The sequence below is a fragment of the Centroberyx affinis genome, unplaced genomic scaffold (genome assembly GCF_046629955.1).
Source record: "Centroberyx affinis isolate AG114_WGS23_722 - 3 ecotype Tasmania unplaced genomic scaffold, CSIRO-AGI_Caff_v1 ptg003894l_1, whole genome shotgun sequence".
Classification (NCBI taxonomy): Eukaryota; Metazoa; Chordata; class Actinopteri; order Beryciformes; family Berycidae; genus Centroberyx; species Centroberyx affinis.
This window is the reverse complement of record NW_027281733.1, coordinates 496,803-524,351: the sequence shown is the minus strand read 5'-3', so window position 1 is coordinate 524,351 and position 27,549 is coordinate 496,803. Positions and strand designations below refer to the sequence as shown.

Here is a 27,549-nt window from a genome sequence, read left to right as displayed (position 1 = left end):
AGTCTTGACAGAGGGGAATTTGACATCATACTTGAGTAAGTATCTAGTCTTTCAAAATAAACAGAAATGTATTAAACTCTTTTCTATAGTCCTGTTTGTTTGTTTTTTGTTTTGTTTTTTTAATGTATGAGCTGAGTATGAGGTTTTCTCTCATGCCTGGAATACAGAATGTATCTCTTTGACATTCAGTCTAATCACATCCACATTCGGTCATTACAGCAGCCATGTATTTGCCAGGTGAGCAGTTTTCCATGTTCTTCTCTTTGTGTTTCAACATGTAAGTATTTGCAGAGCTCGGAATGCAAATACTGCGCTGACAAGCACGTCAGGCCCTCTGAAACACATCTGGCTGACACGTTATGAAACTGCCATTCCACCATGCCCATTCAGATGGGAAATACCAGCAGCTCCCATCAGACTAGGAGAATATTAAACTTCAGAGCTTTACTTGCACAATGCTTTGTTTTACCCAGTTTGGACAATGCAATGCCTGCCAGAAAGTTACAACTGCACAGTCAATTTAATGTTATTTCCTGTGATTGATAACTTACCTGGCACAACCTGAACTGAATCAGAATCAGTTTTATTGGTCAAGTGAGTTTGCTCACTTGACCAATGTCATATTAAACATAACACAACACAAAAGTAGTATGTCTGTGTAGATTCATTTCAGTCATCATGTAAAAAAAAAAGCAGTAAATAAAAATTAAAATAGAAATGTAGGAAATTGGTGTCTTTTCAATACGATATGCACATGGTCTCCGTTAGAGCCTGACTGGTTGCACTGATAGGAAGCTATGAAAGTCAGTAATAGAAACATATATAAAAAGAGAAACATGTACAGATGTAGAGAATATTGCACTGGATGGCTTCTGGGTGTTTTGAACACCAAGGAAAAAGTTACACGTGAGCCAGGAGACACACCTAATGTTCAACTTGTGCTGAACAGGCTGAAACTTTTCCCTCAACAAACCCTGCACCCCATCCGCTGTCATCACACAGATTTGACTCACCCATAGGTGTTTAGGCAATGGAAATGACAAGTATTCATATGGTTCAAATAAGGATATTCTAAAGAGGAAAAATCGCTTATATTCATATAGATATTTATAATGTGTCTGTAGTAGCCTATTCACTAGTGAGTTTATTGTGATTTTATTGCACTTCATCCTCTATATGTGTCACTATAATATTCCATATCTGTAGTCACTACACGATAGTAAGTTTATAGTGACCATATCACACATTATGGTATTTTTTATCCCTTATGGTATTATTGTGTCTATATGCACTTATAGTGTGTCTGTACATGTATGACATCTTTCTTCTTCTTTTTTTTTTGGCATCACTATGATATTCCTGTAGGCCTAATATTGTTATAAGTAGATAATAGTTTTGCTGTGATATTTGTATCGTTTTAACATTTATCATAGGGTTACCGTACCTCTTTTTCATAGGGGATGGTCTCCCATTTTTATACGTAAATCTCTCTGTGAATTCCCACGTCAAGAGTTTCACTTTTTACACTGAACCTCTCGGCGGTGCCCCGTGCACTTCTAGCCTACATCTCAGAAGCAGATTTATTGGTGACAAAAAAAAAAGAGAGGGACGCCATTATAAGCAGTGAATGAACGCACTGATCCAAGAGCGCAGCTTTTGTCATGTAAATAGGCGAGGAGTTTGGCACACACTGGACTGGCTGAAGTGCGCACAGGGGAGCTGGAAGTGGAGGGATCTGTGTCGGGCATTGCCCACTCACACCGAAAACTTCTGCTTTTCAACTGTTTTTTTTTATTTTATTGTTTGTTTGTACTAGTAGCCCGTTTGGAAAGTGCAGCTCTGTCATTTGAGTCGCTGATGAATCCGGTTGACCCACGCGACCATCTGGTTCATAGTAAGTAGTCTTGATTACCATATAGTTTGCATGGTGAAAAAGTTTGACTAGGACAGCTAGCTGATGAGAGCAAAGTGACAGGGGCTGCTAGGATTATTATTTAAGTGTAAAATGTAGTTCTATAGTATGTGTGTGTATGTGGTGTGTGTTGTGGGGGGTGGGTGCTGGGGGGGGGTAGTACCTGGAACCCTCCTCTTTGAGGAGGGTTCCAGGTGATCCATCAGTAAAATGATCAATAGTATACTTTCACTATTATTACACTCACTATACAATGGGAGAATGTATCAGCCCACTGTTACCTCCCCACCTATAGTATAGACTCAATTTTGTAAGTATAAAATCATAACCAACAACAAAAATCTTCTCAGATGGGACAAAATCTCATTGGAGGACAATCAAATGATGGTCTGTGGTCTAATGCATATCTATTGTGGGGTCCTTGACATGAAAAAGTGTGGGATCCCCTGCTCTATAGGATACATGTTATAGGATTATGATTTACAGGATGAGTAATTCTCATTTCCACCATCTGGCACAAACCAAACCCCTACAACTGTTTGCGAGGCTTCTCGTGTTACCTATTAGACACAAAAAAATGTTACTAGCGCTGACTGAAACCTCAAACTCAACAGTGAAAGTGCTTTTCTTGCACTCTGGTACCCTGTGCACAAGTGAGAAAAATGATAGGTGGGCCACACCCTTCCAGCCCCTCCTTCAGAATGGGAAAGGGCTGTTTGGACTGGCATCACTGCCAAAGTGTCAGCCAAGAAGGGAGGAGGGAGAGGGGGGTGTGGGGTGTGTGTGTGTGTGGGGGGGGGAGTTGTTTTTGCAACAATTTTATTCCCCTTGAGAGAATTAAACCATTGTGTCAAGCCAGATTCGGTTGCTAGGAGCATGTCTGGGTATGTCCCCATTCAGATTGCCCAGTGTGATATGTACAGTGGAGAGGAAAAGGGCTCCTCTCACCTCTGAGTCACGTTAACTCCTATTCCAGGCTTGAGCTCCAATGTCTGGGTCTGTGCGTGGGAGCGTGCACGGCTGTACCGCACGTGCACAGAGCCTGACTACAGCATTATTAGTGTAATCGGGTTCCATTGTAAGGTGTGTGACAGTGACTGAGACCAGCATCTAACACCTGGCTTGCGGTCTGCCCGGGCCGAGAGGAAGGTATCTTTCCAGTGAAGTGAACATGATGGGGCATGTACAGACTAATAGTCACACCGGCCCTGTCTGGAAATCTGCTGAATATTTTCTGAGGCACACTGTACATGATAGCACAATACCAGTCAAATGTTTGGACACACCAAACATTTGTCTCTCAGTCTTGCCTTGATGGAAAGGCAAAAGGCTTTGGAAAGAAATTCATACATAGGCATCAACTTCACTATTTATATTTGTCTAAGAAACTAAGTTCAATTTTTGTTTTTACTTGCAGCATGAATGTTTTGTTTTGGTTTGTTTTTTATGTTGTTTTCTTTGAGAAAAGTAATGTAAATATGTATGGTGGTGATGGTTTATACCATGAAAGGACTGTACTATATTCTAAGATTTATGCAAAAACATCAATAAAAAAAAAAGAAAAGAAACTAAGTTCAAGCATTTAAGCATAAGCCTTCAGATCAAAATGGCTTTAAGATAATGAAAAACATAGTACATTCAATCAGGTGTGTCCGAACTTGACTGGTAGTGTATATAAAAGAAATACAGTAGAAATTAAGGTTTAGAAAATAGGTTTCTTTTAGGACTAGTATATTAAAGAAAGCAGTAAATAAGTACAGTATAAGTAGTATGTAATAGAAATGTATGCACATGTTTCTTGGAACCTGACTCATTGCACTGACGGGACGGCCATTGAAGGAATCAAACCTGTGGACTTTTGGTTTCTCTCTCTCTAATCGCTGGGCCACTCTGCTGCCCCTTGGTAACACGTCTACAGAGCGTTGTGAGTGCCTTTGTAAATGCACACACAAACACAAGCAGACCCGCTGTGCATTAGAGGTGAGTGCCAGGCAGAGGGCACCGTGCCATGTTGCCTGGGTCTGCTGCTTTGTGGTCCCTCTGCCCAGGAATGCACATTCCCTGCCTACTGATACACCTCTTCTTCTACAGCTGCAAGCAGAGCTTAGGGAAGCGTCTGTGCCACCAGTAATGCTCTACAAGAGATGTGGCAATATCCAATGTTTGACAAGTCGAAAATTTCCCCATACGTATGAGCACGCATTTGTGTAAACACTAAAATCACAAAGCGTTTCCCATAGCCTGCAGGCAGTGTTCTGCTCTGTGTGCCACTCCCATTGGGTTTGTTGGTAGAGGGCCATGGAGGGAGGGGCCTGGCTCGCCAGCCTCAAGCCCACACAGGTGAACTCCTGCCGGGGATGGAATGCAGCAGGGAGGGGGGGGGGCCCTGACACACAGAGGTGTGGAGCTTTTTAACTTTTTTACAGGGTGGGGAAGAGATAGAGGTACAGGAAGGGAGTTAACCCTCTTCGTCACGGCTAACTCACCTGGGTAGGGAAGGGAGAGTGTGTGTGTGTGTGTGTGTGTGTGTGTGGAAGCTAAAGGAGGGATCAAGTCACAGCTCACACAATCACATTCACTCGCTTGCTGACTCTCACTCGCTCTCATATCTCCCTCCCGCTCTCATATCTCCCTCCCGCACACACTTAAAAACACTTGCAGGCGGACACGCACACAAGGACGCAGACACACACACAGCTCGGCTGAGTTCAAGGGGAAATAAGTCAATATTTGACCGGACTGGACTGTAAGGGGAAGGAAGACATAAAGATAGAAAAAGAGAGACAGAAAAACCAGCAGTGCGTCTCTTCCTTCTGCCTTGGGAACTTGGAACTTGGACTCGAGGACGGACTTGGAAGAAGTGGCTCTCATTTCTCGACGCAGGTGGATACAAACTTTTCAGAGACCCGTGGTGCAAAAAAGAGAGAGGGAAGGATTAAGTGGTTTCCTTATTTCCTTGTTGGACTTTTGGACTTGGATTGGGCAAGAAAGCAGCAAGAGGTTTGTTTGATCAGTAATAATCTCTTTGCACCTAGCCATAAATCTCTTAATTGCTCCATTGTTTTCGCTGCCCTCCCGCCTTAAACCTGTTCTTCTCAGCCTGGGACGTTGGCGTGTTTGTTGTGGGCTGCAAAATGTGCTTAACATAGTGCTGGTTTGAGTGTGTATGGCCTCAGAGAGCGAGTTGAGAGGCTTTAAGGTGCGTGTTGTCTAACATTACACCTCACCTTGTGGTTTAGAGTTGCATGCGAGGCTGAAAATGGAGTTTTGGACAGCTTTGGTTGTAACTTGATGTTCATTTTCTCTTTTTTGTTTCTGCATGATTACCCACATCAAAGCAAAGAAAAGAATGTAAGGTGAAAGAAACTAGATCGGAAAGAGTATTCACAATGAGAGAGAGAATTCCCCCCATGTTTATACAAGCACCATTTGCTACCTGGACATAATGTTGAACCCATAGACCTTTATGTCGGTGTTGGAGGAGGAAGGGCTTGATTGATTTAAACGCTGGGATGATCCAGGTGTGTTGCACCGCTGTGATTTACATTGCTGTCAAAGGCAGGACTATGAGCATGGCCCTAAACCTCTTACTGATCCCCCCCTAACCTGATGATGTCACCGCAGGGTCAGCCCCACGCCCAGTCGTGGTATGTTCACCTGGCAGACTCGGCTTGTTGTTATCCACAGAGAAACAGCTCTTTTGAACTTTGTCGTCCTCCGCCTCAGATCCATCCAGAGTAAAAGCAGCATGAATCACTCAATTCTATTTTTTGCCCTGTGCCGCGTTACAGTTCCGTCCCTCCCAGTTTAATGTCAGTGTAGTCGAAGCCTCCACGCCTTGGATCCGCTCTTGGATCTGCTCTTGGATCTGCTCTTGGATCTGGTCTTTTCTCAACTCGGCTCACATTCCGCCACTTAAGGTCAAGTTAGGAAGATACGGAGCGAGTCTGAGCTGTTGTTTTCTTCACTGACCCAACCTGGCCAGTGATTTATGTGACAGCTTATGGTATGAACACACACATACACACACACACGCAAACACACCTGCTCAAGTTCACGGCGAGGTGCTACGTTGCCGTTCCCATGTGTTTTTGGTGCTTTGAAGGGGAGGTCACTCTCTCGCCTCAAGGAGAAATTCCATCTCGGAGTTATAGGTCTTCAGAGCACAAAACGCCACATTTTCCACATGATGGCGCATATTCCATTATCTGCCCACAGAGACAATTACTGAGACATTTCATGCCGCATACTGTAGTGGCCTTTGTTCACTCCCAGGCCTCCTGTGTGTTTGGTGGAGATAGTTTGTCTGCGGCTTCCCGTTGGATGTCAATCAGACTGTTCTTCATCCAAAATTCCAGCATAAAGTAAAGACTCTACACCCAAAATATTTCCAGTTCCCACCCTGTATATCTCTCTTCCTGTCCCGCTTCACCCATGTCATGTTATCATGCCTCAACAGGCTCTTTACAGCAGTGGTTCTCAACGTGGGGTCCAGGGACCACCAGGGGTCCCTGAGGGGGTTCCAGGGGGTCCCCAGCAAACTGATGAATTGTTAAACTTCAGCATTATTTCATTTATAAGAAGTTAACACAATTAGAGAATGTAGGGGAATGACTGTTTTGATCATAGTTTCACTGTTATCTCTCTACCTACAATACAGATAGTCATGGAATTCTGGACAAAATAATATCTAGCAATAAAAATATTCTCAGATTTGGGTCAGAGAGAAAAAATCTCATCAAATGGAGGTCCGTGGTTCTAATGTGGACTAAATTAGGGGTCCTTGATATGAAAAAGGGTTGAGAATCACTGCTTTACAGTATATCTCTCTCTCTGTCTGTCTGTGAAATGGAGGGGAATAGCTCTCTCTGAAGATTCACTATGGGAGTATGGGAGATAGTATAGCTCTTTAGTTGCCATGTGGAGGATATTATAGGACTTTATGAGGCTACTTGCAGGTAGAAAGAGGATGCTTCTGTTATCACATACCTTGAGAATGGGATCCAATTATTTTTTGCGTGGGTGATAACTTTCAAAGCAGCAAATTCCTTGATTTTCTGATGTTTTAAACGCAGCAGTTCACTCTAATTATGAAAATACTCTTAGTTCTGGTCGCAGAATGAGATGAAGGAAAGGGGAGTGACTGTTTCTGTTCACTTTCTCTGGGCCTTTGACCAAGGGAAAGTACAGGTGGTTCATGTTACACCTTAGTCTGAGGAGACACGCTGGGTTTGAGGTCACTGGGGAATAATAGTCTCTCTCTCTCCCCCTTCCCCTCCCTCCCTCTCTCTCTCTCTCTCTCTCTCTCTCTCTCTCTCTTGCTCTGTCTCTCTCTCTCTGCAACAGTGCAGAAGTAGATTTGAACTTATGCTTTAAACTTTCTTTTCTGGCAATTGCTACTTGATAATGTAAGTATGTATTTGTGTGTGTGTGTGTGTGTTTCTCTTGCAGGAAGGCGATGGGGAGATGGACATTACATCTCTCAGTGGGGCTCGGGCTTCTAGCCGTCCTACTGACCAGCTGTTATGCTGACAATGGTGAGAAGGAATCATCACTAACCTTTTCTCATTACAGTTCATTCATTTGATGTTTTCCGGTGCATGCAATAGGTAGAGAGAGATTTGGCAATTTGTTAATATACTTTTTAGTTTTACAGTCTTCTCTCCAAGCTCAGCAGGCTTGTTTACACCTTAAAGAAATGTTGAGAGTGAGTCATTGTTATTAGGAACCAGACATGTAGTTTAGGGTAAGATCAGACCAGACTTAACTGTAAATGACAAATCAGGGGAGTGAGAATAAGATGTTCGGTGCTACCACAGGTATTCCAGCTATGTATCATGGGTTTGATTCTCGCTCTCCTGCCTCTGTGACTCTGACTCTTGCTGACGCTCTGCCCTCCCATCTCCCCTCCCTTCCCCCCGGCAGCCAACCACTGCCTGGCAGCCAGGGCCGGCACCTGCTCAGCGTGCCTCCAGTCCGGGAAAGGCTGCGCCTACTGCCCTGATGAGGTGAGAGCAGGACACAGCCAGAAAATAGAAAATGGAAGAACTCGCTTCAGATCTTTAAATACCAAGATGAGGGCCGTGGTGGAAATGCTGCCATTTGGAACATGCTGCATACCTGTGTTATGTATTTAGAGTCTAGTGTGGTATATATGCACTAATCTGTGAATTACATAGTGAATGTAGGGGCCAATTCACTATGAATTCATTTAGTCAAGGAAATGGATTTTCTTCCAAAGTCAAGAACTGAAAATCATAAATATGTTCTCATATCTATGTAAAATATATTATGATATTAAAATAGAGAGTTGCTGAGTATAGGATAACAGCCAAGAGGGCGTTCTTTTTTTTTATGTATATATAAACAGTGAAGCAGTGTGTCAAGCACACACAATACCAAATAAAACCACAAAAAAATGTAAGGCATTTCATCTGCATATTACTCCCATTACATGATTATGCAGGTGGTCATACATTCTTCATCATTATATATATTGAACAGCTTGGCTCACATTCCCATAGTTACCCGCGTATTCATCACATAAACCAAACACACACCCACATGTGCGTGGCAGCTGCTACGCTCTCTCTCTCTCTCTCTCTCACACACACACACACACACACACACACACACACACACAAGAAGCATTATAGTAATAGCTTAACAAAAATAAACATAAGCAATAGTGATAAAACCCTCTCCAGTGTGCTTCCCTTACAGCTGTAGGTCCTCGTCTTATTATTTAATAAGAGGGCGTTCTTCACTGTGATAATGGGTGTGTTGCACCTCAGACCTATTGCATAATCAGAGACAAGAATGTCCTTAAGGGTATTAAGGCTTTTACACAAAAGTTTTCTTCAAACTAGTATACATACATAGGATTAAAAAAAACAAGAAAACTCGCTTACAGACTGAAATAAAAGCGATTTTACCCCCAAAACTGTTGTGTAAAGTATTTTTCCTGCAAAGTCTTGTTGAGAAAGAAGGAAGAAGTGGCTGATGAAATGTCCTGTCTCCCCAGACCTTCAGTGGCCCCCGCTGTGACCTGTATGAGAATATACTGGCCCATGGCTGCAGTGCTGGCGCAGTGATCACATCTGAAAGCACTTTGAACATAGAGAGCGTAAGTCCTTCCATCATTCCACCCTATATGGTTTTGCATTTATCATTCACCCTTCCATTCTTTACAGTTTCGCACTTACACTACCAGTCAAAAGTTTGGACACATGCATTTTTCTTTATTTTTTACTGTTTTAATAAGAGTAAAGACATCAAAAACTATGAAATCACACAAATAGAATTATGCAGTGACCAAAAAAGTGTTAAACAAATCAAAACTATCTTATATTTTAGATTCTTTAAAGTAGCCGCCCTTTGCCTTGATGAAAAGGCAAAGGCTTTGGAAAGAAATTCATACATAGGATCAACTTCACTATTTATATTTGTCTAAGAAACTCATTTCAAGCATTTAAGCAGAAGCCTTTAGAAAACATAGTGCATCCAATAAGGTGTGTCCAAGCTTTTGAGTGTATTTTAGTGTCTGTTAGTTTTCTATCAAGTATCAAGTCTTAACTTGACTTAACGCTCCCGTCCTTCCCTACCTCTCTCACACCCCTTCCACTCATCCTTTCCCACACCCTTCCCCTCCGTCTCACCCTCACGCTTCCTCTCCCTGCGTCTCAGGCGAGGCAGATCAACATTAACCTCCAGCAGTCCCAGATGGCGCCGCAGCAGATGAGAATGTCCTTCCTGCCGGGGGAGGAGAAGGTGGTCGAGATGGAGGTGTTCGCTCCGACCAAGGGCCCCCTGGACCTCTACATCCTCATGGACTTCTCCAACTCCATGGAGGACGATTTGGACAACCTCAAGCGGATGGGCAAGGAGCTGGGTGAGAGGCGGGACGAGGTTCTGATGACTGTCGAGGATTGATTTTTTTTCCTTATAGTCCTACATATTGATGCTGTGACGCTGATGGTGGATGTGTTTCCCCCGTAGCTGTGTTGGTGGAGAAGCTGTCAGATGACTACACCATTGGCTTCGGAAAGTTCGTGGACAAAGTGATCGAGCCCCAGACTGACATGAGACCCGAGAAGTAAGAAGGAAAACCCGATGCAAACGCCTCGAAAATATTGTTTGGAAGCGCAGACGTCCAGCATGTTGCTCCCATTCATTTTCTCTTCCTCTCTTCCCTTTTTGTCCCTCCTCCTCCTCCTCCTCCCGTTCTCTCAGGCTCGCCCAGCCGTGGCCCAACAGCGACCCTCCCTTCTCCTTCCAAAATGTCATCAGGCTGACCAACGATTTGGATTTCTTCAACAGCGAGCTTCAGAAGGAGAGGATCTCCGGCAACCTGGACGCTCCCGAAGGGGGATTTGATGCCATACTGCAGGCTGGAGTGTGTGGGGTTAGTAGGACCTTTAGTGGTGTGTGTATGTGTGTGTGTGTATCCCCGACTGAATGTAAACCTCGCTCTGCCTCTAAATTGGGTGGCAGAAGCAGGCTTGCCGGTTCAAATCCCAGAACCGGGTTGGTTAAAATAAATACTGAAAGTTTTCTCTCTCCCTCTTCTTTACCGCTGTATCTCCTCCTCGCTCTTTCCTTTTCCTCTTCCCCGCTCTTCTCTCCCAGGACAAGATCGGCTGGCGCAACCACAGCACGCACCTCCTGGTCTTCTCCACCGAGTCGGCGTTCCACTACGAGGCGGACGGCGCCAACGTGCTGTCGGGCATCCTGCCGCGCAACGACGAGCGCTGCCACCTGGACGCCAAGGGCAAATACACCGAGGACACCAAGCAGGACTACCCCTCCGTGCCCACGCTGGTCCGCCTGCTGGGCAAGCACAACATCATCCCCATCTTTGCCATCACCAACCACTCCTATACGTTCTACGAGGTCAGCGGGGTTTAGTTATTCGAGGTTTTACCACTGTAACATGGTGTCAGAAGTTCGCTTGAGTGTTTAGATCCTGGATCCGCGTTATTCTCCACTTTAATTCTGTTGTATTATTGTTCTGTTACGTGGCCTAGAAACTCCATCGGTATTTCCCCATTGCTGAGGTCGGTCTGCTGCAAGAAGACTCTTCTAATATCCTGCACGTCATGGAGAGTGCCTTCAAGGTAAAATGCCACCTTTATTCAGCTGCATGACCGAGAGATGAGAGAATTCAGCCAGATTGCTGCGATCAAACCCTGAAAAATGCGACTTCCGTGGCCGACGTCCCCATGTGTCCTTTTCCAGAATATCCGATCTAAGATGAGCATGCGTGCGGAGGACAGGCCCAAGGCCATCGACGCTCAATTCCTGTCCAGCAGCGGTCAGGTTAAGGAGTACGGAGCCTTCAACATCACGCCTGGAGAAATAGTAAGATGCAGAACGACTGTTTATACAGTCACAAACACGCACGTCGAATTCAGAAGACTCGTGAGTAGGGTTTCTGAAAGCTGAAGCTGCCAATATGCCAATATTCAATAACCTTAAATTTGACCTCTTTTATGCCAAAAATGACAAGGATTCAGTGTTTGCCCCAGATTTTAAATCTTATCAGGGGGGAAAAAAACTCTTTAGACCATCATGGGAGACTAAAGCTCTCCATTGAAACCCATACTAATGAAATTCTTTTAGTGTTAGCAGCTTTTTAAGACAGGGTGGCCCACTGCACCTATTCAATGGTAGGGAAACTCTGGGATACATTAGGCCTTTGAATGTACAATCAGTTTACAGACATTGTTGGACAATTAAATGAATAAAATAAAACGTTCAAAGACAATAAAATGTCATTGCAGGTTTTACAGCCTGTTTTTATGTAGCTGTAGTCAGGGAGGAACCTCCACCGACTCGCCAATATCGGTCTAACCCTACTCACGACTACAGAAAGACTCATACACACAGTCACATTAGCACGCACACACACACACACACACACACACACGCACATGCTTGAACATTTTGTGTGTGTGTGTCCTCCAGAGCAAGTTCAAGGTGCGGTTCAAGGCCCAGCGGATGGTGAACGAGGAGCCTGTCTGTCAGATGGAGCGTGACGATAAAGAGGGGACAATGAGAGTCAAGCCTTCCACCTTCAGCACCGCCCTAAACATTAAGGCTGAAGTCCTGTGTCCCACCTGCACCTGTGAGCAGGTAGACGCACGCACGCACACACACACACACACACACACACACACACACAAGCACACAAGTAGAAGAGTTCAGTTGAAATAGTCTGACAATCAAGTGTCATGCGCTGGAAGTGGTAGTTTTCGATGACTACTTTTCATTTGGATGCACACACACACACACACATGCACACTCCTTTCTGATGGATTCACCCTCTTCTCTCTAATGTCTGTCCTCCAGAACCCCACTCCTAAAGCAAGCAGATGCAACGGCAACGGAGACCTGGTGTGCGGAAAGTGTCAGTGCTACGAAGGCTGGTGAGACCACGATTATCGATTCCTCTTATCTGGATTCTAAGACTACGATTTTCGAAATAGCGACGGACCGCACTGAAGCCTCCGGGGCTAATGAATACCGTCTCCATGCGTCTCTCCTGCAGGCTGAGCACATTCTGTAACTGCTCGGCCAGCGTGTCGAACAGGGACTCGGGCCTGTGTCTGGGCCCCGGCATGACGGAGCCGTGTTCGGGCCGCGGAGACTGCCAGTGCGGGGCCTGCGTGTGCTACGACCCCGAGCAGTTCGAAGGGCCCTACTGCCAGTATGACAGGACCCAGTGCCAGAGATTCGGAGGCTTTCTCTGCAACGGTGAGACAGAGTTTGAGAGTGTGTGTGTGTGTGTGTGTGTGTGCATGACCTAACCATCTCCACCTGTGTGTATTGTGAATGCAAGCACGTTTTTGCACGTCCTTGTATACATGCTGTAATTTCACATGCTGTTTTTCTTTATATTCTCATAATCTGCTCATATATTGCATGTTGCTGTTTTTGGGTGGAAGACTCATATCTCCAATATGTCAACTTTTCACCATGAGTTCATCCAATTGGTTTTGAGAGGTTTTTCTAAATCCAAGGAGGAACATATGATCCTTCAACTGAAGTTAAAACATGAAAATGCCCAAATTAGAGTTTCAAGGTTTTTACCAGAAAGTGACAGTATATACATAGATATTTTTGACAATTTTCACTTATGTCTTACTGTACATATTTCATATTTTGTTTTCATATTTTTTATTCATTTTTTTTCTTCGTCTCAGTATGTTCTGCTGATACTACTACTATTTTGCACACCCGCATAATGCTGCAATCCATGCTTTTTTTCATTCACTCAAACAACTCAACTGCAATTGTGGGGTTGCATCGCTTATGTTTGTACAACCCTTATTTGCAGCATTTTTCTTTCTTTCTTTCTTTCTTCATCTCATCTTATTCCCTTCATTTGATCTCATTAGACCGCGGCTCCTGCCTCATGGGCCAGTGTTCCTGTGCCGAGGGCTGGGAAGGCCTGTCTTGTGAGTGTCCCAAGAGCAACCAGACCTGTCTGGACAGCAAGGGGGTGAGTGGAGCAGGTCGCACCGGATTCAGTCATTATGTCTCAAATGTCATTATGTCTCCAATCGATGCCTGACTGTGTCTCTTTATCTGCACAAGGGCATCTGCAACGGGCGAGGTCGGTGCGAGTGTGGCCGCTGTGAGTGTCAGGACTCCAGTATGGGGCTCACTGCCACCTGCGAGGCCAATTTCCAGGTGTGTGTATGCCTGCGTGTGTATGTATGCATGTGTGTTTATGCCTTGATGATGCCTCTGGGTGTGTATCTGTGTACATTCTAAACCCAAAGATGATTTATATTTGTGTGTTTGCATGACAACTCTAATTGTATATTTATAAGGCTTGGTTAGAGTTCCTCCATGGTCCTGATTGACCCTCTCTTGATCGGTGTGTGTGTGTGTGTGTTTGTGTGTGTGTGTGTCCGTTCCAGGCCCAGATAGGCATATGCGAGGCCAAGAGGAGCTGTGTCCAGTGTCAGGCCTGGAAGACGGGAGAGAGGAAGGAGAAAGAAAAGTGCGATGAGTGCACCTTCAAAATCGTCGAGGTGGACGAACTGAAAGAATGTAAGCACAGACAGGAGGGGGAACATGACTCTTAGATGCTCCACATACACCTTGTCCTCCTTTACAATAGGCGGTGATGACAAACCTAGACTTACTTTGGGCTTTGATGACACTTATACGATAAACGCTTGTGCCATAATGCCTAAAAACACTTGTTAATGTCTGTTCTGTGTGTGTCTTTGCAGCGGAGAAGGTGATTGACTCATGCAGTTTCCGTGACGAGGATGATGACTGCACATACTACTACACTGTCGACTATCCTGAGGACCCAACCGCCAAAGAACTGGAGGTTCAAGTGCTCAAGAAGAAAGGTGAGGGGCAACACGGGTTTTATTTTCTATATTCTCATGAAAATTGATATATTCTTTGAAATAGCTGGTGTGTGTGTGTTGTTGTCGGGGTGTGATGTAGTGTCCTGACAGTAGTGTTTTGGTGGTCTGTCCCTTTAGACTGTCCCCCCGGTGGCTTCCTGTGGCTGATCCCGCTCATCATGTTCCTCATGTTGCTGCTGGGTCTCCTGCTGCTCTGCTGCTGGAAATACTGCGCCTGCTGCAAGGTACACACACACACACACACACACACACACACACAGGATGGGACGATATATCGAAATTCAATATATCGCAATACAAAAATGTGACGATATGTATTGTGGGGCAGAAAAATGAATCATTTTATTCTGCTGTAGTAATCTCTCCATCCAAATTATATTATTTGCGCTTTGTAATGACATTTTTAAATTGTTGTTTACATTCTAGCAAGCCAATTGCATCGCTAGAAAGATTTGTGGCTCAGAAGTAAACATAATTCTGCACAGTCAGACTTTTTCGAGTATCGTCCCATCACTAACACACACACACATACAAATGATTGATATTTTTATGTCATGATGGAAGTAATGACTTCTGTCTTTCTTGTCACAGGCCTGCCTTGCCCTGCTGCCTTGCTGTGGGAGAGGTAAGACATGCTACACTCAATATGAACATCCATATATATTCCTATTTTTGCACTATTGTTCCTAGAGTATTATGTTGTTGCACCAAGCCCATATAGCACATGCAATGAAGAAAATCTGCTCTAGCCCTTCTAGCCCTGTGTTAACTGCATGATTCATTGTCTTTAGGACGCATGGTTGGCTTCAAGGAGGACGAGTACCTGCTCCGCCAGTCCCTGCTCACCTCGGACCACCTGGACACGCCCATGGTGAGGACGGGCCCGCCCAAAGGCACCGACGTGGTTCGCTGGAAGGTCACCGACAACGTGCACCGAGGACCCAATCACCCCCAGGCTCAGATCCTGCCCAACCCCAAAGAGACCAGTGAGTGATACAGATATTTGAATTCCAGTTCTCCCATTAGTAATTATTAGAGGACTTTGAATGATGAACTCTAACCTCTCTGTTTCCTTTGCTTCTTGTGTTCATTTATTCCAGTCCAGTTCCCCGTCTCCCTCCGTCTGAACAGGCAGTTCTCAGAAAACCTGACCCGCCCCGAATCCAGAGACACCGAAATACTCCGCAAAGAAGTGTCCGATAACGTGAGTGTGTCTGTGATGGTGGTTGGGTGGGTGGGTGGAAGAGGGTGTGGTAGGTCGGTTTTTAAATGCTCTGCTACTTCAAAACTGATGACAGTATCACTGAATATTGTGTTTGTGTTCTTCTATCCAGCTAAATGAGGTGTACAAGCAGATTCCCGGAGCCCAGAAAGTTCAGAAGACCGCATTCAGGTGAGGAGTTACATGCAAGTTACATATGTGTATGAACATATGTATGACCCTCTATAGACTTCCTCATGTGGATATGAGCACATTTTTGCACATCCTGTACACATGCTGTAATTTTCACATAATGCAGATCTTTATATTCTCACATTCATTCGTTATATATTGCATATGTATTCATATTTTTGTTTCTTTTTAATTTTATGTCAGTACGTTCTGCTGCTACTACTGCTTCTATTTCACACCCTTTTAATGCTGTAATCCATACTTCTTTAATACTTTAAGTCCAACAGTTCATGCTGTAGTATTGGTTAATTGTCGGTTGCAAATATTTATATAACCCTGATTTGCTCTATTATTATTTATATTCTATTGATTTGCTGTATCCTATTTCTATTTGCAGCTGCAACAGCCTAATTTGCCCACAGGCATAATTTTAAGTTTCACCTTCTCTCATCTTATCTTATTGAAGTTATTGCAGAATTCTCATTCACTAATCAACACAAGAATAGGAATGACATGTCCATTCTTTCTCTCATCCAAAATCATGTTTTTGTTTTTGCAGAATGCAAAGAAATGCCGGCAAAAGGTAACATTCTGATTAATGCAACACCAAGACAGCAGCGGCGTTTATGGTCCTTCTCTGGTCCGCTAAAGTTACAGGTCTTCCTCTTCTCTGCCCCCCAGGCAGGAGCACACCATCGTGGACACCGTCCTGTCCGCTCCTCGATCCAGCTACCCTGATATTGTCAAGCTGACTGAGAAAAATGTCCAGTCCGGAAACTTCCAAGACCTCAAAGTGGTGCCGGGCTACTACACTGTGGCCACTGACAGAGGTGTGTGTGTGTGTGTGTGTGGCTGTATGTTTGTGGGTGTAGATGCTCTCCAGCGACTGGTCTACAGCTCTCACTCGGCTGTTTGAGATCTACATAGTCAGTTCCCCTCTTTCTTTCTTTTCTGACCCATCCTTAGTGTGTGTGTGTGTAGTCTTGATATATGTCTGCTCCCTCTCTGCAGAGGCTGCGGGGGCGGTGGAGTTCCAGGAAGGCGTGGAGTCGGTGGACGTCCACGTGCCGCTCTTCGCCAAGGACGAAGACGACGACAAGAAGCAGCTGCAGGTGGAGGCCGTGGACGTGCCGCTGGGCATCGCTGAGATTGGAAAACGCTTTGTCAACATCACCATCATCAAAGAGCATGGTGAGAAATCTCAGCTTTCATGTGGAGATGTGTGATATGTGTGATATCTGCTATGGATGGCTCTCATGGATTCTCTCCTTCCTCCTCCCCAGCCACGAACGTGTTCTCCTTCCTCCAGCCGGCCTACACCTACAGCAGGCAGGACGGGGTGGCCAACATCCCCATCGCCAGAGAGATCATAGAGGATGGACGCACACAGGTCACCTACCGCACACGGGACCTCACAGCCAAGGACAAGAAGGTGAGCTACAATCCACATGTATAAACACAGCACTTTAACTCCCTCACACACGTGTACTTGTGCGACCACACCTACGGTTTGTTTTCTTTGGTCCGAACCATAATGGAAAAGTGTACTTTGTTGCAATTTTGGTTTGTTTCAGTTTACAATGCCCAATTAGAAGCAGGTCTTGTAAACAAAAGCCACATGGACTCCCTGTAACTTTAACTAAACATGATGGGCTCGTCTGTGGTCTTTGCCCTGCTCTGGTGTTCATACCAGTTAAGAACACATGAGGAAATAGCTGAATATGAGCATCAGTCCAGACTGTGGTTTGCCCTTGGTTCATTTTGTTAGGCGAGGCTGCCCAAGCATCTGTCTCCTTATACCCATAAAACCTTGCGTTTTAGAGTCGTTTTCTGTAGTTCTCACTCCTAATGAACCACACCACAGTTCAAATGGCTTTGTTCTAACATACTCAAATGAAGCAAACTAAAGGAGTAAATGCTCCAGAATTTGAATAAACCGCTCCAAATATGCTTGGTGCGAATGATTCTTTAGAGGCTAGTTTGCCTTGACTAGTTGGTAAAATACAGGTCAGCAGCAACCCTAATCTGGCTCGATGTGTTATAGGACTACGTGACTGTGGAAGGAGACCTCACTTACGGTCCCGGTGAGACCCAGAAGACAGTGCCTGTTCGTCTGCTGGAGCTGGGGGAGAAAGATGGCCTCCTGGAGGACAAGCAGGTCAAGCAGTTCGTCATGGACCTCAGTAACCCACGGCAGGGTGCCAAGCTGGGACGCTACCCCAGAACTACTGTCACCATCGCAGACCAGCCAGGTGAAAGGATGCAAGAGGGCTTACCAGTGTGTTTTAGACCCATGCGTCCAGCCAGAGCAATGATTTCTAAGGTTCCCTCTCTTTCTCTGGATCGTCTTTCTTTCTCCAGAGCCCAGTGTGATGATGTTCAAGAAGGGCACGCAGAACTTCACCACGTCCGACCCCACCTACACCATCCCAGTGGTCCGCACTCGCAACAAGGACGTCCCGGCCACGGTGAAGTGGCGCACCAAGAAGGCCCAGCGCTTCGAGCTCTCCGGTCCTCTGAAGTTCGCTCCCGGAGAGTCAGAGAAGAACATCGTGATCGACCCACGGACCCACCCCGGACCCATCCAGCCGGAGACCTTCCAGCTGGAGCTGTTTGACCCAAGTAGCAACACTACGGTCGGGGAGAGGAAGACCACCCTGGTCAATGTCACCGATGGAGGTAAGAGAGGATGGAGAGACTATGATGTGTCATAAAAGCAGAAACCTAGATTTAAAGACAACGTCCAATGGCGTGTCTAGAGTTGTGAAGTTAAAGGTTTTATTTGATGGGAGAGAGGGTGATGATGATATTATTGGTTGGAATTTTGATGTATACCTACTGGCAATGCGATGCAGCAGCCACTGAAGATATGTCGAAAATGAATGGGGTTTTGATGTAAAAATATGAGAAAATTAAGGTTTTGTGCATTTTTGTCAAATATAGGTATATATTATGACATGGAAAAGTAGCTAACAAGGGGAAAAAGTCATTTTCACATCATATTGTTTTTGAATATTCATATTTATGCATATGCAGTAGTCACAAATACAGTGTCCTGCACATAGGTTTATCATTTCTCCACTCAGCGGTGGTATACAACTACACATCTATATTTCTTGATGTCGTACGGCCACTTTTCTCACAATTTTATTTTCTAATGATGTATCTGTTTTTTTCTCAATCCCCTGATCTTCTTGATTCCTCCTTCGCACCCCCACCCCCACCCCACCCAAACACCACCACCACCACCTCCTGCAGGTCCCAAGTCTCCAGAGATGGCCCAGATGCAGCAGATGGGTATGGGCTACATCAACCAGAAAGCCACCTCCCCCGGGGGTCATCTCTTCTCCCCAGCTAACACTAAGGCCACCGCCACCGGCCCCAGAAACATCCGCCTCAACTGGGACCCACCCTCTGGGAACCCCATGGGGTACAAGGTGTGTTTGTGTAAACTCAAAACAGGGTTTGTTGACTGAGGGAAATGGTTATTCATGTGTGTTACCCACTGAGTTTGCAGACAGGAAACATCAAATCAGTGTTGGTCAGGCATTTTTATATAAGCTTCAAGTTGAGTTGGTGCCTGTTTTTTGAAATAGGCCTTGTATTTGCTCACATATCTTCTGTCTGCTTGTGCCTCCTAGGTGAAGTACTGGATCTATGGTGACCCAGAGAAAGATGCCCAGGTTGTAGATGTGAAGACCCCTCAGGCTGAACTGACCAACCTGTACCCCTATTGTGATTATGAGATGCGCGTCTGTGCCTACAACGCTGTGGGAGATGGCTACGACAGCGACATCATCCCCTGTCAGACTCTGGAAGACGGTAATTATTGTGGATTCAGTTCACTTAGATGTCTGTGGTTCACACAAGGCAGTCCGAGTCAGAAGTGTATGCACTTGATGATCCCATAGAGAAAACAGGTTTGACTTAACCCCGTCTTCTGTCCTCCTCCAGTGCCTGGGGAGCCTGGTCGCCTGGCCTTCAACGTCATCAGCCCAACCGTCACTCAGCTCAGCTGGGCGGAGCCTGCGGAGACCAATGGCAACATCACAGCCTATGAGGTCATCTACACGCCCATTGATGATGACATGAGTAAGTGACTGAGTTATATATGAATGAATGTTACGCAGCTGTGTGCTGAAATCGTTTTCTTTCACATCATCTCATGCCTCTTAATCATCACCCTGTAGGCATCATCAATTTCAGAAGCCGTGTCGAGTTTCAAGTTATTATGGTCTTCTGTAGCATCATGTAATCTGCATTACATCCAAACTCGGCCCCTTGGTGTCTCTCCTCCCTGCACAGAACCCGTGGGAGCAGCTAAGAAAGTGAAGATCGACAACCCCAAGAAGCGAATGCTGCTGATCGAGAACCTGCAGAGCGCCCAGACCTACCAGTACAAGGTCCGGGCCAAGAACAGCGTGGGCTGGGGCCCCTTCAGAGACGCCACCATCAACCTGGCCTCGCAGCCTGCCAGGCCTCTGTCTAGTAAGTGCGGGGGCAAACATCCAGTGGATTTGTTGAGTACCCAGCAAACATTTACATTTGAATAGATGTCGATGCGACAGCCTGCACCAACATTGAAAACCTGTGTAAATATAGCGCCGAAATGAAAGTTGAGACAGCATCCGCCGTCGGAGCAGAGCTGCTACCTGAATCGTTCTGTGAAATCGGGACCTAAATATCTTTGTGATATCGGTTCAAAACAGTTTGCAAAGCTGTTTTAATATAATTTTTTACTGTGCCATAATATCATATTGCTTGTTTGGGTTAATGCACGACGCCTTCCATTAAATGCTTGCTGGGTAGTAAGGATTTGAATCACCCATAGGTCATAGTTCCATTATCTTATTTTCACCACACATTCTTTCTGTATTTAACTTAATCTATGCTGATTTATTTCTCCTATTTCTGTCCCTAGTCCCCATCATTCCAGACATCCCTATTGTGGATGCGGAGGCAGGAGACGAGTACGACAGCTATCTGATGTACAGCAGCGAGGTGCTGAAATCTCCCGCAGGCTCCAAGACGCCCAGCGTCTCTGGGGATGGTGGGTACACTGCCAATACCACAAGCTGATAGTATAAACTCATTATGCTCAGTGCAATATTCTGACCCTTCTTTTGGCTCTGTATATATTGTATGCATGCGACTGCCAGGCCTCTGTCTGTCTGACGGATTCAGTTGGAGTGTGAGCCATCACTGTCAATGTGGATCTAATTATTCCAGTTCATATCTACAGTGCTCCGAGGGATTTTGCTTTGCGCTCGTGGAGAAAGTGTTTTGTACAGTATGTGTCAAAAAGAGAGTGGACAAGACCGTTCAGTGTTGGTCAGTTCTGTGCTGTGAAGGCACAGAGGCTGTAACCATCCAACAGGTCACAGTGAAAACGTGGGGGGATGAGAAAGCCACCTCTCCTCTCCTCTGTTTCTTTTTCATATTCCTGCTTTTCTCTCTGAAATGCCTGAAGAGGCTGAGATTAATTGTCTTTTCACAAGAGTGACAGTAAGGAAGAGTTGCGTAAGCTCAGGAATTCTCTGTCTCTGTCCCTTGTCTTTATCACCGCTCTGTGTTCTTCATCACTACCATCTGTCGGGCCTTTTTCCTGCAGGACAGACTGCAGCAAAATCTGCTTCCAACGCATCTCCAGATATCTGCAGTAGTTGTGGTTTACAATCACAAACCGCACAGCCCACCCTCATTAAATCTGCCTTCACTCTCCTGCTTTCTGCACCTTTTTTTTATGCTCTCAGTCAGTTACACTGTTCTCAGGATGAGGCTGCTGACTTTGTGCCTCGCTCACAAGAGGATTTTGGCTTGATACCCCTTTCTTATCCCTGTTAGAACTGAAAAATCGCCACCTCCGCTAGTTCGGCATCTGACACATCTAGTGTATCGTAGCTTCCTTCTCAAGTCATTTCTTATCAAAGAACCTTGCACCGCGCCATTGATCCATCTTGCCTACGCCTGCTTGCTTCTCCCCCCCCCTTCCTACCCCGATAACAAGGCTGGAAACATGTCAAGTTGGTGGGGTCCAACCTGGATCTCCGCTCGGTGTCCTGGAAAAAGGCCGTGGACGTCATCCCCCACAGCCGGCACAGCACAGACACAGAGGCGAGCTCGGACGAAGCCCCCCGCCCCGGCCGCGCCCAAACACCCCAGCCAGGTGAAGACCTACCCCCCCCCCTGTCCGACCAGCAGATAGACAGGCATGCCAGCTGCTGTGCACGCCCCGGGGAGGCGGCCGCCGTTTCTCTCTGCCTCCGCGATTTGATCCTGTGGGGAAGTATCGTCAGCTGGCTAATCGCTCATGCAATGTCGGGCTTCGGTCCCTGTCCCCTTGCCCCTATCCCGTCTAACCCTGAGCCTTTGCCCTCCTCCCACCAACCCGCCCAGAGAGGGGGCACACTGGCATCAACTGCCCCGCCTCCAGTTGATGATCATGGGCAGGCTTTCCCAGGTGCCCGTCTCTGTCTGTCCTCTCCTCGTCCCACTCGGGAGGTAGCGATCTGGAGGGCTTGTCGGGGGTGTGTAAAGGCTTATGTACTATGCGGCTGTTGAAATAGTGGGTATATCTACTTTATATATACATACATCCCCGTCTCTGCAGGGCAGGTTGAGTGATGACACCTTTTCTTGCAGCTGTGAATTGGTTGTTTTTTTTTCTTGCGGCTGCATTTGGTTTTAGCCTCTGAATCATTTCAGAATGCTTGATTTAGGCCCTAACTGCCCGTTTTTCTGATTTTCTCCGCTGACGATTGCGGCTCCTGCTGTGGTGTTTTTGCAGATCACATCATGAACGGGAAGTGGGACCAGAATTTCCTTTTCCCAGGGGGTTCGGCGTCGCGCAACTTGTCCACGTCGTCCTCTCCCATGTCCACCCTGAGCTCAAACTACAGAGGGGCGGGAGGCTCCATGAGCACCATGGAGACAACTACCACCACCTACATGTCGGGACAAGGTAAGATGGTTGCCGGGAATTGGCCAGTGGAAAATCCAGGCATTATCTATCTTTATTTGGGATGGATATATCAAAATTCAATATACTGCAATACAAAAATGTGACAAAATGTATCGTGGGGCAGAAAAATGAATTAAGTAATCACAAATGAGACACTTGCCCATCACAATTTCACAAACTCTCCATCTAAATTATATTATTTACACTTTGTAATGACATTTTTAAATACAATTTACACTCTAGAAAGATTTGTCTCAGAAATAAACATAATTCTGCACGGTCACACTGTCATATGGCATATCGTCCCATCCCTAATCTTCATCCTCTCTCCTTCTCTTCCTCCCCCCCTTGTAGGGAACTCACTCTCTCGCAGACAGGACATGACGATCGGAGGCGGCGGTATGATGGAGGGCGGCATGATCGGCGGCGGCGGCGTGCACACGAAGGAAGTCGTGATGAGGAAGCGCTCGGAGAACAGGGGTTACACAGACGAGAACATCCGGGACTCCATCGTCATAGGCGACGTGTCCGGCAAGTTCCCGGATCTCGGTAAGGCTTAGACCGGTTTCGTTCGTTCCGAAAGTAAATGCAAAAAGGAATCAGCCGTATCTTTTCTGGCCAGAGAGAGATTTCGCTTTGGGGGAGAGCTATTTGAGAGGCCGATGGCTTGGACATCTGTTAGCGGGGACGGGGCTGTTGGCTGCACAGCAGGCTTATCCACACAGACTTTGCGGACGCTATGCTGACTGTCGCTCTTTTCTCCTCCTCTCCCCTCCTCTCAACCTTCCTCCACTCTTCATTTTCCCCTCCTCCTCCATCTTTGGACCCCCTCCCCTACCTGCCCTACCTCTCCTTTTCTCTGCACTACTTCTACCCATCTTTTCCTCCTCCTCCTCCTCCTCCTCCTTCGCCCCCCTCTGCTCGATGCGCCCTCAGGTGGGTTTGGCTACAGCGGGACTGAGAGCAGCTCTCAGAGCCAGTTCAGCTACAGCCTGGCTCAGGGGCCGAGGGCCAGGACCCAGTCGTCGGACGTCAACGATGCCCTGCTCAACCTGGACAGGGTGCTGCAGGGTGAGTCGGCAGTACACAGGCACACACACGGCCAGGCACGGAGGCACTGGAGGGGCTTGCCGGCGTGATGCGATAACGCTTAGCCCTTCAGTCCTCTACCTCTCTGCCTCTCCATCCGTCTGTCTGTCTTGTCCTTGCTCTCGACAGAAGGAGACTGAATCTGTATTTCTCTGTCCCACTTCTGAGTCTAGCCAGAGATGCACCACATCTTTATACTGACCATATCCCTCAGCCTCTTCACCTCTCTCCTCTCTATGCCCCGACACCCCAGATACAAGGCTCTCCCCAGGCATCCCAGACACCCCCACCAGGCTGGTGTTTTCCGCCCTGGGCCCCACTGCCCTCAAGGTGAGCTGGCAGGAGCCCCACTGTGAGAGGGACATCCTGGGCTACAGCGTCCTCTACCAGCTGCTCAACGGAGGTAAACGAACCTGAATTACTACCGCATCTTTAGATTTGTTTCCACCTATTCCGTAAAGTGCCTCGGAACTCCCTCTGTCTGTGTGCTTGATGTGGAACGTCCCGTGTGTCCTCTCCCCTAGGCGACGTGAAGCGCATCAACGTGGGCAACCCGGCGGAGAACTCGGTGATCGTCCAGGACCTGCTGCCCAACCACTCCTACCTGTTCAAGGTGAAGGCCCAGAGCCAGGAGGGCTGGGGCCCGGAGAGGGAGGGAGTCATCACCATCGAGTCCGCCGTCGACCCCAAGAGTCCCCTCAGCCCCATGCCAGGTACTCAGGCTGATTGTCTATAGCCTTTCACAGCTTTTTCATTCTCTTAGTAATTTGTTTTTTTAACCTATAGAAACAATATGTGGTTCTGTAGATTGGATTAGATGGAACTTTAATAATCCCTGTAAGGAAATTATGTCAATGCAGCAGCAAATAATAGGATAAAGCAAAGATAAATAGGGATTTATCAAGTTGGGTGTGCTAAATATAATAGTAAGAATAGTAAGAAAAGGAAAGATATTGTAGGAAAAATATATGAATGAACAACTCTGAAATATATATGTATTTTACAGCATATGTGTGGAGTATGCAAAATGACATCAGTGGAATATACAGTCAAAGACAGTATGAAAAAATATGTGCGATATGAAAATATGAAAAGTATGAAGATGCATGCAGTAAAAATATATATAAATGAGAGTGTAGATATATGCAATTTATAACAAATGGGAAAATACAGTTTATCACTTTGGATAAAAACAGCCACCAAATAGCATAATATATAATCAGTTTAAAAATTCACCATATTCTTTTTTAATATCTACATACAATGACCCTACTTCCTTTCCGTCTCTCCCGTCCCACCCCTGTATTCTCCCTACTTTCCCCCTTTTCTTCTTTCACGCAGGCTCTCCGTTCACTCTGAGCACCCCCAGCGCTCCGGGCCCGCTGGTCTTCACCGCCCTGAGCCCCGACGCCCTGCAGCTCAGCTGGGAGAAACCCCGCAAACCCAATGGAGACATCCTGGGCTACGTGGTCACCTGCGAACAGCTGCATGGTGGAGGTGAGACATGGACATATTTCAACAGACAGCTAAATTTTCTATGTCCCACGAGCTTGTCAGTTGTGAAAATGCATTTTTCTTCCCCGTTCCCTCCCAGGAGACGTGCGCTCCTTCCAGGTGAACGGCGACAGCGCTGAGACCAGCCTGACGGTCCCCAACCTGACCGAGAACGTGCCCTACAAGTTCAAAGTTCAGGCCAGAACCACGCAGGGCTTCGGCCCGGAGAGGGAGGGCATCATCACCATCGAGTCCCAGGACGGAAGTAAGATGAATTCCACTGAGGAAAACACACTTAGCATCATCTCATATCCAGAACCTCTTATCATCAAGCACACAGCAATATGCTAAAATCTCGTTTTCCTTTCCTCCTTCTCCCATTAGGTGCTTTGTCTCAGTACAGCAACCAATCGATGACGAGGAGAGACGTTTTCCACATGCCGACAGAGGTCAACACGCGAACCAATGTCTCCCACACCATGTTCAACGACCCCTACTTCTCAGGTATTTCACATAATCTACATTACATAAACTTGGTATTTGCAAAGTTTTATCGAATCCCAGATGCTTCGACTCCTCACCCACACACACCTGGACAAAATCAGGCACTCAAACCCACCTCTCTCCCCCCCCCTGTGACAGACGGGATGATGATGACCACGCAGCACACGGAGACCAGCGGCATGGTGACGCGCCAGGTCACCAAGGAGGTGGTGCAGAGGAGCGTCGTGGGAGGAACCACCGTCACCAAGAAGATGGAGCGGTTTTACGAATCCTAAGATCTAACTCTCTCTAATGAAAACATCCGAGGGTCCGACGCGGCGAGGGGCCGTTTCCCGGAGTCTCGGCTAAAACTGTGGGTGCTTGTGGGTGGGAGATTCCGCAACAAAAGAGTGGAGAGAAGGCTGTTAAGTCAAGTCTGTTACAAACGGTGGCCCCTGTCCTGCCTCCTTACATGAGGCTCATTTCAAACATGCATTGTTTTTCTCTGTTATTGGTATTTGTTACTTCTGTTTTACTGCATTCAACCCCCCACTACCCAAATCATTCAGCGTTACACTCCACTGCCTCTGCTGGTTAATATCTGCTCACACATGCTGAGGCTTTAAATCAGGCCAGTGCCGTAATCTGACTGGTTCAGTAATCCAAAGTGACCTCCCCCCCCCCCTCTTCTCCTTTCCTCCTGTATATATGAGAGAGAGAGAGATGTAATGTGTGTTTGAGTGTATGAGTGTGTGGATGAAGAAGAGGAGATGAGGAAGGGGAGTAAGATGTCTCAGAGTTTGGAAGATGCACCCGTAAGAGAGCTGGACCAATCAGATCTCCCTTCATAGATTAGCTGTGTGCATTGGCTAGAGATTGTTTGGGACCCACAGAGGGCAGCATCACATTGTAACTTTCCAATACCAGTGCTATGACTCACTCACTTAAAGATGATGGTTTGATTATCATGTTTCAGCATTGATTTTTTTCCTAAGCGATCAAGAGGTATACAAGTGATATATTTTATTTGGGGATTTCTGTTCATAGATTTGTATTATAAAGTGTGATAAAGTCTTTCCAAACATCGACTGGTGTATTTAATACTTAAGATTTTGCTGCTTTTTTACCTAAGCAGACTGACATTGAATTTGATGCCAAATATATTTGCACACAAGTTTGTGCTTGTGTAACTCATTTATATTATATGCGCGTTTCCTACTGACAAACACGGGGCATGATTTTAGAATACACAAATTATTATTAGATGTAAAATATGATGTTTTTACATTTCATATCACCATATTTTATACTCAAAATGTGGTATACTGCTTCAACAATCTCACATTGTGATACTTGTCAGATGTATTTCTTTAGTCTGTAAGGCCGGAGTATTGTGCTCTTTGTGTAGATTAGCTTTTGACCGATAAGGTCCTCATAATGGTATGTTGAGACAGAAAGATTGTATTCTGTTCTATTCGTGTATATGGTCAACTCCTACTGTATTTTGACTCAAAATGCTGTCCTTTGTAAAAATGCTTAACATTTTGTCAAACATGGTGAGAGGACATATTTTTTGTGGGAAAAACCTATAGTGGATAACTGGATGAACTTTTCGCAAAAACACCAAAAACAGATGCAGCAAAGTATTTCTGTACTTTCGATCAACATGTATCAGTTACTCTTTTTAACAGTTGCGCAATACCTTTTTGCATTGTCTTATTTTTTATCTGGTATGTCAATTTTATTGCACTTAATAAAGATTTGAAATAAATCGATTTGTGTTGCATGTGTGAATTTGTCACCGAAGACAAGACTGACCATTTAC

At 45.9% G+C, this 27,549-nt stretch overlaps 1 protein-coding gene across 1 annotated transcript; it reads left to right on the top strand.

The window, feature by feature from the left end:
- Window positions 1–4,472: 4,472 nt before the first annotated feature.
- Window positions 4,473–27,491, top strand: itgb4 (integrin, beta 4). The gene is made up of 42 exons (XM_071541491.1): window positions 4,473–4,912; window positions 7,364–7,449; window positions 7,838–7,920; window positions 8,937–9,038; window positions 9,599–9,803; window positions 9,911–10,007; window positions 10,145–10,316; window positions 10,541–10,804; window positions 10,939–11,028; window positions 11,150–11,272; window positions 11,879–12,046; window positions 12,263–12,339; window positions 12,462–12,667; window positions 13,312–13,415; window positions 13,511–13,606; window positions 13,840–13,972; window positions 14,158–14,283; window positions 14,422–14,528; window positions 14,896–14,929; window positions 15,096–15,290; window positions 15,405–15,508; window positions 15,639–15,697; window positions 16,257–16,280; window positions 16,379–16,527; window positions 16,709–16,888; window positions 16,981–17,129; window positions 17,742–17,949; window positions 18,059–18,376; window positions 18,956–19,134; window positions 19,339–19,519; window positions 19,652–19,789; window positions 20,003–20,185; window positions 20,619–20,747; window positions 22,485–22,658; window positions 23,013–23,207; window positions 23,595–23,729; window positions 24,001–24,150; window positions 24,272–24,460; window positions 25,089–25,244; window positions 25,342–25,506; window positions 25,626–25,745; window positions 25,884–27,491. Exons 2-42 carry the CDS (start codon window positions 7,371–7,373, stop codon window positions 26,018–26,020), a joined length of 5,883 nt encoding a protein of 1,960 aa, XP_071397592.1. The 5' UTR covers window positions 4,473–4,912; window positions 7,364–7,370; the 3' UTR covers window positions 26,021–27,491.
- The last annotated feature ends 58 nt before the right edge of the window (window positions 27,492–27,549 follow it).

Bases quoted from the DNA above. Each gene is read 5' to 3' on its own strand.
- itgb4 (XM_071541491.1), top strand. From the start codon at position 7,371: ATGGGGAGATGGACATTACATCTCTCAGTGGGGCTCGGGCTTCTAGCC. The intron at 14,529-14,895 runs GTACACACACAC...TTCTTGTCACAG, and splicing joins AATACTGCGCCTGCTGCAAG to GCCTGCCTTGCCCTGCTGCC. The intron at 24,151-24,271 runs GTAAACGAACCT...CCTCTCCCCTAG, and splicing joins CTACCAGCTGCTCAACGGAG to GCGACGTGAAGCGCATCAAC.